Below are 13,711 nucleotides of genomic sequence, written 5' to 3'. Positions count from 1 at the left end.
TTTCCCACCCTCTGAAATGAGGAGAATTCTCTCTCAGGCTTTGAAGAAATGTGGTGTGTTCCAGGGTCTGAAAGCAGCTGATTGCTGGCCCCTGCTGGGACTCCAGGCCAGGCTTCAGGGACCTTCCCCACAGAGGACACCAGGCTTCCGTGAGCTGCATGCTCCTTCCCCGGGAGCCCAGCCTTCTCCAGCAAGCCCTGGGGAGGCTGCTGCCCCCGTGGCTGGCCGGCCAGGGCCTTGTTTCAAAACCCCTTACTCCCCGCTCTCTCCACCTCCTGCAGCCTTAGCTGCTTCCTGCTCTGCCCTCTGCTGGCCCTGGTGTTAAATACAAGGGAATTATCCCAAGAAGGTAGAGGGAGTTTGACCATCAAAACTGATGGCTTATTCCGTAAACATTTTTGACTCTGACCTCCTGGCAGTGCTCATTCAATACATTCGCTCATTTCTTTAATATTTATTGATGGCCTCTATGAGCCAGGCTCTGGATTAGAGGCTGGGGATCTGGCTGAGCACAAACACATGTGATCTCAGCTCTCGTGGACCTCGCGGTCTAGAAGGGGAGAGAGTTAAATGTGACCACAGGCATGCTTTGAAGAAAGGAACTGTCCATCTGAGTCAGTGACAGAGAACCTCTCAGATGGGGTGAGGAAAAGGAAAGCTTCCCCAGAAGGTCATGGCCAGGATGTGTGGAGATAATCAGCCAAGGTGGGAGTGGGCAGCGTTGGGGGCTGCGAGGCAGCAGGCACCGCTAGGGCATTGGCCCTCCAGCAAGAGGGAGTCCAGGGCATGGCACTGAAAGAGCCTGGTGTGGCTGGGACACGTGGCACCCGGGGTGGGGAGAAGATGGAGGAACCAGAGGGGCAAGAGATGGGTGGTCTTCATCTGAGAGCAGTCAGAAGCCGTTCCAGGTTGAGCAGCTCCAGGCTCCTGCTTGAGGAGATTTGGAGGCCACCAGCTGTGATGCACCCAAGACCTCGCTGCCGGTGTGAGCAGCTCCTTATATCGGGGAGATTCTCCTTCCTCGGGGCACTCCCCACCCCAGACCTCCATGGCCTCATAACATGAAGACCCCCTGTGGGCTCCCTGGAGCACTTGTCCTGCTGGTGGTCTCTTCAGAAGACACAGATGCTTCTGCCTTCAGTGCCCCGTCTTCCATGACCCAGATTCTCCTCTCCCTCTCCCTGCGCAGCCTCAGAACAGTTTGCTGGCCCAGACCTTCCATTGCCCTGTTTCTTGGTTGATCATGGTGTTGACCCAGCTATTGACTTTATCAGACTGTGTTGGGGTGCCCCTCCTCCAGCTCGGGGCCTCCCTGGGCACCTCCGCCTGCTGGAGATGAGGGGCCCTGGCTCTCTGGGCCAGCGAGGCGGTACAGAGGCCCAGGTGGGCCTTGGGTTGGGGCTGGAGATGCAGTGCTGGGGAGCATGTTTGAGCTGGAGCTCTGTGTGTCTCTTTTTGTGTGTCTCTCTCTGTGTCTCGGGTTCTCTCCTGAGCAGTTCAAGAGCCCGACTCACTCACCAGTGTGCAGCTGGGAGCTGCCCACCCCACAGCACCAGCCTCGGCCAAGAGGACCAAGGCAGCGGCCGCAGCAGGGGGCCAGGGCGGAGCCTCTAGGAAGGAGAAGAGGGGGAAGCATAAAGGTTAGCTTGCCTCCTCTGCAGCCTTCCTCACCCGCCTGGCCCTTCTGGAGTGGGGAAGGGGAGACGGGCCGCCTCGGTGGAGGCAGCGGGGCAGAAGAGCATGCCCTGACCCAGCTCCTGGGGTGGGCAGGCCCCCCGTAGTGCAGCCCAGGCACCAGTCATGGCCCGCGTCCTTCCACCCATGAGTGCCCAGCCTGCCCTGTCCTTGCGCAGCCCTCTGCTGTCAGCTCTTCCTTCTGATGTGGGCTTCCTGGCTCCCCAAGCTCCTGTCTGTCCCCCTGGTCCTCTCTAGAAAATATCCCCAGAGATCATGGACAGTGACTCTGCCCCCTGCCCCCAGTCCTTTCTGCTGGTCAGACACCCCGTTTCCTCAAGCCTTGCTCTTGGGCAGTGATGTCCAGGCCTCTGGGTCTTTGGTCAGTGGCGTGGACCCGTCCTGGCAGGAGCTGACCGCAGCCTTCTGGGCATGGCCTGAGCAGCCAGGGTGGTTGCCACGTGTGGTCCAGGCCTTGCCTCTGTCCTGGCCTGTGACAGCTGGGCCAGGAGGGTTGATGTGGGACGGGAGGTCCTCACCAGGAAGGCAAGTGTGTGTCAACCTCGTCTCCTGCCAGGTGCCCCACACGTGTTGGCCATTTTTAATGATGTGTGTGTGGTTCTGTGCTGTGTGCATGCTTGTTCAGAGAGAGAGCCTTATCGTGGATAACTTGTAGCCGGCCAAGTCCACGAAGGACCGTTGGCCTTGGCTATGCCCTGGATGGAGCCTCATTCTCTGCCTTGATTTTTTCACTGAGCAGTTGGTTTCATAGATGGCTGCTGTCTGCCTCAGGGACATGGAGCATTTCAAACCAACCCTCGGCATTTAATGTGGGGGAACGGCAGAATTGAAGCTCAGTGTCCCTTTGAAGCTTACCAACCATGAACAGGCTGACAGCAGTCACTGGTTTTTAAAAAACTGGTTTTCCAAAAAAGTTTTGCAGAAGATGCCCCTCTCATCCCTCACCCCCTTCGTGGACTTGTGAGAATACAGGCCCAGGTCTGCCCCCCCTTGGACGGGACTCAGGAGTGTCCGTGGCCCGCAGGCACCGGCGGGCCAGCAGCACTGGCGGAAGACAAGGCTGAGGCTCGCGGCCCGGTGCAGATCCTGACCGTGGGCCAGTCAGACCACGCCCAGGACGCGGGGGAGCCGGCAGCTGGTGGGGGCGCACGGCCCGGCGGGCAGGACCTGCGTGCCGCGATGCAGAGGAAGGGTGAGCCCCGGGAGGGCCAGGGTCACCCAGAGCTCAGTCTTGGGTTCTCAGATGCACGCTGCCTCCCCCTCTCCCACCGCCCCATCCCATCTTTCACCCCCAGGGAGGACCAAGCTTGGAGGCAGATTTCCTTTCCCTTTAGTTCCTTAGGAAAACCTCCTTTTGCAGAAACCTCATGTCTGCTGAGCTGGGGACAGGGCGAGGGTGCGGAGAGCGAGGGCACATCCTCCCTGCCACTTCCCCAGCATGAGCCCTGCAGGCCCTAGGGCCCCCCTGAGGGGCCGGAGGTGGCAGCAAAGAGGCCCAGCGGTGCCACACGCATTCTGAGGACTCAGAAAGGGGAGGCTTCCCAGAAAAAGGGCTGTTGAAGTAACCCAAGGAGGGATGGCATTCCAGGTGGGGAGAACAGTGTAGACACAGGCTCAGGGCAGGCCGGGAAAGATGAGGAGCCAGCGGGCCTGCTTGCCAGGCTGCAAGTAAGGCACCAAGGCCGCTGGTGGGCCTGAGGCTAGAAAGGGGAGGTCCCCAGGCAGGGTGGGCCCAGTACAGGCCGGGCTCCCTGGGAGGCAGGGGCAGTGTGGCGGTTAGGGAGGTGGGGCAGACGCTAGGGAGGAGGGGCCGACGGCGGGACTGGGCTGAAGCTGGGAGACGGGGTGGGGCCGTCCTGAGGATCCAGGCCTGCCCGGCCCATGTGTGCCCTTGAGAGTGTGTCCTTGTGTCTTGATATGGGTGGAAATGTGTGTGTGTGTGAACACAGGGCTGTGTGTATCTGGGTGTGTGTGTTGGTGTCCATTGTGGGGTAGATGCCCCTCACGGGTCCCCTCCTGCTCTCCGCCTGGCCTAGGCATCTCCAGCAGCATGAGCTTTGAGGAGGAAGAGGAGGATGAGGACGAGAACAGCTCCAGCTCCTCCCAGCTGAACAGCAACACCCGCCCCAGCTCCGCCACCAGCCGCAAGTCCATCAGGGTGAGAGGCGCCCCCGTGCGGGCTGGGGGGGAGGGGGAGGCGGCCGAGTCCAGAGTTGGAGGGGGAACAGGTATGGGAAGAAACAGCGGGGCCCGGGGCAGGACCCAGAGGCCTGTCAAGAACTTTGCTGGCCTGGGCTCCCCTGCCTGCGCCCACCTCCGCAGCCAGGCCGGAAGTGGGGGAGCTAGAGCTGGGCAGGACGGCCTGTGAGGACCTGCCCGCGCCCGTCTCCACCCCCGGGGACTGCTGGGGGCAGAGCTGTTGGCCCGCGGTCAGGATGGCCGGGCTGCATCCCAGAGATGGTGCAGTCTCCACTCCCACTGCCCCTGACCACCAGGCAGCTAAGGGCCCCAACCGTCTCACCTCTCAGCGTCCCCTGGGCTCAGCTCCTCTTTCCCCCTAGGAGGCAGCCTCAGCGAACAGCCCCAAAGCCCCAGAGCCGCCAGCGGATGTGGAGGTCCAGGACCTCGAGGAGTTTGCGCTGAGGCCGGCCCCCCAGGGTGTTACCATCAAGTGCCGCATCACAAGGGACAAGAAGGGGATGGACCGGGGCATGTACCCCACCTACTTTCTGCACCTGGACCGCGAGGACGGGAAGAAGGTGAGCTGGCTTGGCGTGCTCTCCCACCGGGGCACGTGAGATCCCAGGCGCTGAAAGGTGACTGCAAGGCTCAGTTCCAGTGCTGACCTCTGTTTCCCCAAGATTGCCAGTGTGTACAGTGTGCAGTGTGCACACGCGTTTGGGGAGCCGGAGCCGGGCATCACTCGTGTGAGTGAGGAGATTGTGCGCGGATTGTGTGTGTACCAAAGGTGGGGTCTAGAACGTGACTTGCTCCCCTCCCCAAGGTGTTCCTCTTGGCGGGAAGGAAGAGAAAGAAGAGTAAAACTTCCAATTACCTCATCTCTGTGGACCCAACAGACTTGTCTCGAGGAGGGGACAGCTACATCGGGAAACTGCGGTACCAGCACTCCCCCAGGAGGCAGGGAGGGGGACAGGGGCGGGCTTCCTGGCGAGGACAGCTCCTATCCCCGGAAGCCTCGGCCAGGTGGCTGGATCTTTTCTGTCCATCAGTCCTAACCTGGCACCAGCCTAGAGCCACACACACTACCCTAAGTCAGGTGGGGGAGCAGGCCCACCAGGATGGCAGGGCAAACCCCAGGATGTCATTTGTGGATTAGGCCACCATGGAAGGGCTGCTGTGGCCCCATGATCAGTGCCATGGGGCAGGACTGTGAACGAGGCCTTGACAGGAGAGTCACACTCTTGGGAAGGGAGGAAAGGCTCTGGGCTGGACCTCAGGGGGGGAGGAAGAGGGCATCTTTTCTGGGGGGCAAAGCCTAGAAAAAGGAGCTAAAGATGGAGCTGGAGGCTGGGAGGCTGGGCAGATGGGGAGGGCACCTCTTCTGTGCTCCATGGGTGCCTAGTCCCTTTGACGTTCTTGCCGGATGCCCTGCTGCATGCTCACCTCCCCTGAGGGCAGCATCTCTGTTCCCTCAGGGAAACCGAGGAAACCCACATTTCCCTCTCTGAACTGAGATGCCCTTTGAGTCAACTCAGAGGAAGTGCAGGCCTCTGCCCAGGAAGCCCCTGTGAAGATGTAGGCTCTGAGTAGTGTGGCCCCAGCTCTGCTCCTGACCCAGCCTTGGATGCTCTGCAGGCTCCTCATAGGACAGACAGACAGCTGTTCCCTGCATGACCCTGTACTTACTGTGCCTTTCCTTCAGGTCCAATCTCATGGGCACCAAGTTCACCGTGTATGACAATGGAGTCAATCCCCAGAAGGCATCGTCCTCTACTTTGGAAAGTGGAACCTTGCGCCAGGAGCTGGCAGCTGTGTGCTACGTGAGTCCTGGGTTCCTTGGTTGCTGGTCTCCAGGTTAGACACAAAACCCAGGACTTGCTGCTGACCTGGGGGCCATCCCATCTATTTGGGGGATGGACAGGACTGGAGAGAAGGGCCGCCCTCTTCTCTGGAGTGACTCCTGCCTGGGACAGGGGGGCCTGGCTCTCTCCATTTGTCTTCAGAGCTAGACCACAGCTGCCTGCCTGAGAGCTCCGGCAGCCAGCCCTGGTTCTCTAGCCCCGTCCAGGAACCTCCTGGAAAGGACACAGAAGGCCTGGGTTCTTGTCTGTGCATCTCTCAAATCTTCCCTCTGGTGTGCCAGATACTTTGCATACAGCTTATTGAGTGCTCATGACAACTTAGACATAGGTCCTATTTTCTTTATTACATACACGAGGAAACCAAACTCGGAAGTTACGTCACTTGCCAAGGTCACACAATTCATAAGTGACCAAACTGTAATATCAATACAGGTTTTTCTACCTCTGGAAGCCTCAATCTCTTCGTGTTTTTGTTTGTTTTGTTACTACTTCTTCGCTTTTAAAATGGAGTGGTATCCTGTCAGCTAATTGTGACTTCAGAGCTACTTAGTGTGGTCCAGTGGTGCCACCTGCTGGTCAGCTTTGGAGAGACTGCCTGACTTTTCCTCAACAAATACTAACCTGAGCCCCCAGCCTGTTCCGGATTCTGTGTTAGGCCTTGAGGATGGAGTACTGTGCAAAACAGATCTAAATTTCTATCCTCCTAGAACCCACTCCTAGTGGGAGAGACAATCTATAAAACAGATACATAAGTAAAATAAATACATTTCTGATAAATGCTAAGAAGAAAATACAACAGGGAAAGGGGATATGAAATGTTGAGGTGTGTGCGAGATTTCAGGAAGGATGGCAGAGACGGCCTCCCCGTGGTAACTCTTGGGGAAAGCCCAGAAGGCAGAAGGACATGGAGCCAGCCACTCACTGTGAGAGAACAGTGAGTACCAAAGTCTGGGGCATTCGTCATGCTGGGGAGTAGCAAGGAGGGCTGTTCGTTGAAGGCCTTGCAAGCCAGAGGACGGCCATGGCTTCCAGTTTTACTCTGAGTGTATTGGGGAGCCACTGGTGGGTTTTGGGGAGAGGAGGAAGATGATCTGACTTGGATTTTCACAAGACCACTCTCTGCTATGCTGAGAACATGGTGGTGAGGAGGGGCAAGGGGACCAAGGACAACAAGTCCAATTAAAGGCTGCTGACAGTGATCTCGGTGAGACATGGTGGTGGTGGAAAGTGGTCGAATTCTGGATATAATTTGAAAGTTCAGCCAGCAGAATTTGCTGATGAATAAGGAGTAGGTGTGAGAGAAAGAGGAGTCAAGTGAGACTCCGCAAGTATTTTGCCTGAATAAATGGAAAAATAGAGTTGATTAACTGAGGCAAGGAAGATCATAAGAGGAGCTCGTTTTGGCAGTGGGAGGTCAGGGACTTAATCACCATGTTAAATTTAGAGGTGCCTAATAGACCGCCAGTTGGAAATCTTAAAAACTAGTTCATCACCTTGATTCCCCTTCTGTAGGTGAGTAGACTCCTCAGATGGTCAGCATTGCTATCTATATATTTTCCAGGAGACAAATGTCTTGGGCTTCAAGGGGCCTCGGAAGATGAGTGTGATTGTCCCAGGCATGAACATGGTTCATGAGAGAGTCTCTATCCGACCCCGCAATGTAAGTCTCTGCACCACCCAGCCCCCTCCCTTTCATCCTAGCCTCTGCATGAGCTTCTAAGGGCAGAACTCCAGGTGGTGTGTCTGCCTTAGGAGACACAGTGCAAGAAGCACTGGAGGTTAGGGATAGCTGAGGCCCCCACCCCTGGGGCAGAGTCCTCTTTGGGATGGTGATGGTTCCAAAGCCTGGGCCTGGCTCAGGTGAGGCTGCTCTCCCAGGAGCATGAGACACTGCTGGCACGTTGGCAGAATAAGAATTCAGAGAGTATCATTGAGCTGCAAAACAAGACTCCTGTCTGGAATGACGACACTCAGTCCTATGTACTCAACTTCCATGGGCGCGTCACACAGGCCTCTGTGAAGAACTTCCAGATCATCCATGGCAATGACCGTGAGTGTTTCTACTCCCAATTATTATTGTCCAGATGGTATCCAAGCCCTTAGCTTCAGGGTTCAACTGACCTAGCCCTGCCCATACAGGCCAGAGTTTAAGAATTGGGCTGTATTTCTTAGATTAGATGGAGAGAACTTTATAACCATGATGGCTGGGAGGCCCTGGGAGACCCTTCTTTGGAATCTTGGCCCTAGATTCTCTGCACTCAGCAGGTCTCTGGCATGGGAACACCCTTTGAATGGACTTCTCTCTCCTTCCCTGCCTCCTGTTGTTGTTTGCATTTTTCTTTCTACTCTGCCATCTGCTGCCTCTCTCCTTCATGGCTCCCAATTGCCCTGTTTTACCTCCCTTTGGATTTCCATGGCATCTCTGCTTCTTGCTTTCCCTTCCTGCTGTGATTTGGGTGTGTCTGTCTGCCCTTCCCTACCTCCACTGTCCCTGCTCCATCCTGTTTTTCTGTCTCTTTCTCTGTGTTTATGTCTGGCCCCAGCGGACTACATCGTGATGCAGTTTGGCCGGGTGGCAGAGGATGTGTTCACCATGGACTACAACTACCCGCTGTGTGCACTGCAGGCCTTCGCTATTGCCCTGTCCAGCTTCGACAGCAAGCTGGCTTGCGAGTAGAGGCCTCCTCGTGCCCCTTGGAGTTGCCCAGCCTGGAGTGGAGCTTGCCTGCCTGCCTGTGGAGACAGCCCTGCCTACTCTGTGTACATAGGCTTCCTTCCAGATGAATCTTTGGCCCTGAGCAGGCTCCCTGGCCCAGTCAGGGGAGGAGGAACTGACTCCTCTGCCTTTGCTGTTCGGCAGAGGAGCAGGGGTAAGTAGGTGGGTAGATGTGAAGGGACTAGAGGGAATCCTTTCTGTGCCCCAAGGTGAACCCATCCAACCCCCACTCCTGGTTAATAGCCTGCTGCAGTCGTGTTTGCCAAGCTGGGTGACTTCTTCAGCTGGGAAGGCAGGAAGAGTTGTAGAGGGATATGAAGCACAAAGCAGGGCTGCTGTGGCCCAGCCATCCACTCAGCTTAGGAGTCTGATGACAACAGGTGCCCCAACAGTAAGAGACACTGTGTGTGTGTTTATTTGCGCTTGTGTGCAGGGCACAACAATTTTATGTAGCAAAGAGCTTGGAGGCCGGGCTTGGCTGTTTCCTAATGTCGAGGGCTCTGAGAAATTCAAGAGGCCAGGCAGGCCCCTTACAACTACAAAAGACCTCAGCCAGCCTGGGAGGAGTTAATTAAGGTCACAGTGAGGTGAGATGGAGGAAAAGGTGCAGGTAGGACCTTACCAGGATTTCAGGGCCTGGCTGCTGTGGGAATTGGCTGACATCCCAGGGTTTGAGCTCATTCGGTTTCTCCAGGTTTGCTCTGCACTGTCAGGGCAGCAGGAAGCAGCCCTCAGGGCTAAGTTTCTCAGTGGATGGGGCCTGCAGATCAGGGCTCAGTATGCAGGAAGTACATGGTACAGGCTTCCTACGCCAAGGCCTACGCCCTGCCAACTGCCGCAGGAGCTCTGCTGAGCAACCAGCACAACTCCCAGGAAATATGGACAGGATTCGAGTCACTAGCCCCATGCTGCACACAGCTAAGCATGCCTGGGGCCCTTGCTAGTAAAGGGCCTGTTCTTAAGCCATGGTATGCTCTAGAAGAATCTCTCTCTCTGGGAAGTCCCTGCTCTGGGTGCTCTTGCTTGTGCTTAAGCTCCCACTGCTGTCAGCCTAAAGTCATGGTTGGTGAGAGCTTATGAGCGACTCTTGGTTGAAGTGAGTGGCAGCTTCTGTGGTGGTGGTTCTTGGGTGGGAATGGGACAGGGTGAGGAGAGAAGAGAATATTTTAGAACCACAAGAGATCCCTATGGCATGACCCACAGAGATCAACCAGGACAACCCCATCACTTTAGGTGAAATCACACCCAAAAAATGGGACTTGCCCTGAGTCACCTCGCTGGTTAGTGGCAGAGTTCAGAACCTCAGACTCCCTTGATCTTTGGTCATACTGTCCTCCAATGGTCTGGTATCTTCAGCTCTCTGGCCTTCTTGGGGTCCAGTCTGCATGCCCTCCCCTTTCCCCCTGATTCCAGAGACTTAGAAATGTCAGAGTTAGAGTATAAAATTGAAACAATTTCAGTAGGAAATCAGGCAGTTCCCTGTTGCAAGGTGTTTGGTTTTTTGCACATTAGTCTGATGATTGGCCTGTGCACCTCCGTGAGGGCTGTACAGCTGTTAGACCTTGGCACACCTGCTGCCCATTTCTGTAGCCACAGCTTCTGGGTCGAGCGTTGCAGGGCTAGGCCTGATCTCTCCCTCTACCACCATATTTTTCCTTGGATGGTACCATCTGCCCTACAGGCTTGGGAACTCTAAGTTCTTGCTCATTTATTGTTTACCCTGGCAGAGGCTTCTTGAGCAGATGGAGATCTGGAATCAATGAGAAGCATGAAGTTGTTGTACCTTTAGGGCAGATGTGCTTGGAAAGGCAAGCAGAAATGGATTATTTTACAAATGAAAGTTATATTTTAAACACATTAGTGAGACTCTGTAGGTGGAGTTGCTTTGGCTCCTTAAATGGAAGTGGTATGCTCTTCATTTATTTGTAATCTAGGTTTTCGTGTGTTGAGTGTTTAAAGCAAGGCATACCTGTTCTACCATGGCTCTGCCCACATCTACTCAGGTCTACATCTCTGAGGGCCCTCCAATGGTGTAATTTTTGTTAATATGGTCTAGTTTCTAGACAACTCTTGACTTGAGGGCTATTTTGAAGGTACTAGAAGTTTCTGTGCTGGAGTTGGTCCTTTTCTCAAGGAAATATTGTGGTGCCACTCTCCTCTTCTATAGTACCAGTTTGGTCCTTCCTTTCCTGCCTTAAATGAGAACAGACCTATTGCCATGTGAGATGGTGGAAACTAGATGATCTCTAAGGTTTGGTCAAGTAGTTTCTCTGGAATTCAAGATTGAACAAGCTGATCTTGGATCCTTGGAGGAGGGGAATTGTAGTGGCAGACTGGAAGAATCAGAAGCACAATGGAAAGCTCTTGGCCTTTGCTTTCTCCTCTAGGTCACAAATGAGGGAGTTGGCTGGATATTTTGGTATACTGTAGGGTCAGAAAATGTGGGTTCTGGGCTCTCCAGTGTGGGCTTGGAGAAGGGTAGCCTCGGCAGCAAAACTCTCTGTGGGGTGCTGTCTTGAGTAGGAGCACTTGAGTGACCTGCTTTGGGTCCCAGCCTACCAAGGCTCTACAGATGATGATGCTGGTTTTCCTTGACCATTGGCCCTGCAGCCACAGGCCCACAGACTCAAAAAGCAGACAGCGTCCCTGGAGACCAACTGGGCTTAGCCTCTCCAAGAGCAAGCATTCTTTTCCTTCATAACCTCTGCCCAGACAGTCCTTGGTTGGGCAGGAAACTTGACTGAATGAGCAGTGCCTGTGAGTATTGGGCAATTGGGACCTCAGGCAGCTCCTCTGTAACTGCTGCTGGCTCTGTAACTCCTCCTAAGGCCACTCTCTGAAACTCTATACTCTCTGCCCCAAAACAGTTCTACAGAGTGGTGAAGTTCACTTCTCCATTTCTAGCTTTTCTTTCCTTCTGGCTCCAAGGTGCTCTGTGTCTGTCTGTGTGTCTGTCTTTGTGTGTATTTGGGGAAAAGGGCACTCTGCAAACAATCAACTGAGGTTTCTTATTATGATCATATTTTTCAGGATGAGTAGGAAAGGAATAAGGATGTAGCTGTGGTAACCTGTGGATTTTTTTTCACTCATTTCATGCTCTTCAGACAGAATGTATACCTGGGAAAAGTACCAGCAAATTTTCCCAGTTTTCTCATTGGGAGGACACCATCCAAGAAAGTTAGTTTTCAGTTCCCACTCTGTACTACCTTAAAAAAAAAATCACTGTGCTGCATGCATGTTTTTGGATGAATCTGAATATATTCTAATTTTTGTCTTAAAAATCATAACACTAGTTCAGAGGAAACATATAAGGTCCAGACTCATGGTGAGGACGGGTGTTGGAAGCCAGGGAGTGTGGTAGTAACAGGTTAGAAGAGAACCTTCAGAGACTGCTTCCTTCAGTGACAAGGCAGGCAACAAAATTATAGAAGCAGCAATTTTTCTTCATTCTGGAAATAGCAGGGCATTTACCTGAGAGGTCATTCTAAATTTAACAAGAAACAGTGATTTCAAATTAAAAGGTCCACTCTTAGGATGGGATCTGCAGTGAAGGGAGACACTGGGATAGCCATGTCCATGGCTCTGTTATGCAAGCACAAATTCCATCTCCTAGATGGAGTCCCTGTTTTTCTCTTACCACAGTAACACTGACCTCTATAATTCTGCACCCCAGCTGCAACAAGTTGAAGTTTACTGGCCACCCGTCCTTATGTACCTCCAGATTGCAGTTTTTTGTCATCTCAGGATATGGTTCGGGGGTGGAGTGTGACACAGCAGAAGTATTGGGACAGATTTAGTTTCTGAATTTTCCAACCAAGTTGAGATGCAAGTTGGTCTTATAGAAAGCACGACTTCAGTTAGAAGCTATGTGATTGTGAGCAAACGGCATACTTTTTCTAGGTGTTTTCCCATCTGCAAAACGAGGAGGTTGGACTATCAAAGCTGCAGCAAGATTGAGGGTGAAAGAAAGTTAATCCTTGCTTTCATCACTACCTTTTCTAGCTCATCACTGTGCCTTTTTTCTTTCCTAAGAAAGACATCGCACCCTTCCTTCTCCTGTGTTCTGTCCCTTCCTCCCCAGGTCCAGGCAGAGCTGGAGATTAGGCTAGGTTCCAGAGTTTCCTAGAGGGCAAATGGAAGTGACTGAAAAAGGAAAGCCTGACTCTGGCCTCTTTAATCCCATATTTTGGTGACATAGGGGACTTGGTCAGGTTGGGTGACATTTCTCTTGCTGGGAAGATAATGCCTAGAATGTGTATGTTTATTTGCACAAGATTGTCTTTTCCTATTTTGGTCAGACATTTTATTTTTGTTCAAAATTATCTGGAGTTTTAGATGAACTTGCAAAACTGTGCTTTTATTAAGTGACTTTTTCAATAAACTCTTTGGTATTCTGGAGCAAATGTATTTATTTATTGGTATGTGCAATGACAAACTTGGTATTTTCCCATGTTGATGTTATGTATGTTGTAGAATTTAGTGTTTGTCTAAGTACAGAACATATACCAAGAAATTAAACTTGAATTGTTTCAACACTGCTGTGTACTCCTTTTGATTTTTCATAAAAGGAAAAAGTGTCCTTTTCCTAAAAGTTTTTTCTACAGCATTCGTTTATTCTCAGTCCTAGGAGACTCAGGGGTGGGTAGGTGGGTGTACTGTAGTAACACAGGGATCATAGCTTGTTTAGAACCAACGGCATGTGGGTGGGTCAAAGCTGTCCTCACATGTCTTGCTCATCAAGTTTTAAGGAGGGTCAGAACCACACCCAGAGGCTGGAAAGGGTTGGGAAAATGGTGCAGTTAGAAGGTCTTTTTCAGGGTCCACTGGGACAAATGGAGGAATAGGCCATTGGTTCCTGAGTATCCCATTGTAGGCCTGGCCCTCAGAAAGAGAACTGGCTGTAGAACTCAAAAAGGAGGTAGAAAAGACCCAAGTGGCAGAAATAACACAAAGACCCAGCTCCTTGATTCCTCCCATTTAAACAAGACTTGAGCATGCTTGGGATCTTTTTTCAACTAATGGGAGATGAGAAGCCAAGAGGAAGGAAGGCTGCAGGGATGGCTGTAAGCAGACATGAAAACTGCCTGATCCTGAGAGACAGGGTCCAAACTAAAGTCCAGAGACTGCAGCCCCTCTACCCTGAGTCATTTCTGGCAGTCAGGGTAGCCTTGGAGGGTGTTAAGTGGGACAGCCAAATGGTCACGCTATTGACAGCTACCACTGAACACTACTATGTACTTAACCCTGGGATAGCTAC

The 13,711-nt window shown here is 53.0% G+C and overlaps 1 protein-coding gene across 1 annotated transcript in view; it reads left to right on the top strand.

Annotated features, from left to right (window-relative positions):
- The window catches only part of TUB (TUB bipartite transcription factor), a 62,154-nt gene extending 49,165 nt beyond the window's left edge, over positions 1 to 12,989 (top strand). Inside the window, 9 exon segments of the mRNA XM_058305790.1 lie at positions 1,497 to 1,640; positions 2,720 to 2,887; positions 3,732 to 3,853; positions 4,257 to 4,454; positions 4,700 to 4,812; positions 5,579 to 5,696; positions 7,300 to 7,398; positions 7,617 to 7,788; positions 8,282 to 12,989. Coding sequence (XP_058161773.1) covers positions 1,497 to 1,640; positions 2,720 to 2,887; positions 3,732 to 3,853; positions 4,257 to 4,454; positions 4,700 to 4,812; positions 5,579 to 5,696; positions 7,300 to 7,398; positions 7,617 to 7,788; positions 8,282 to 8,415 — 1,268 coding nt within the window. The 3' untranslated portion in view covers positions 8,416 to 12,989.
- The last annotated feature ends 722 nt before the right edge of the window (positions 12,990 to 13,711 follow it).

Source organism: Dasypus novemcinctus, chromosome 10 (assembly GCF_030445035.2).
Source record: "Dasypus novemcinctus isolate mDasNov1 chromosome 10, mDasNov1.1.hap2, whole genome shotgun sequence".
In the NCBI taxonomy this organism is placed as follows: Eukaryota; Metazoa; Chordata; class Mammalia; order Cingulata; family Dasypodidae; genus Dasypus; species Dasypus novemcinctus.
The sequence above is the reverse complement of the archived record's forward strand: the minus strand, read 5'-3'. Positions and strand labels throughout refer to the sequence as shown.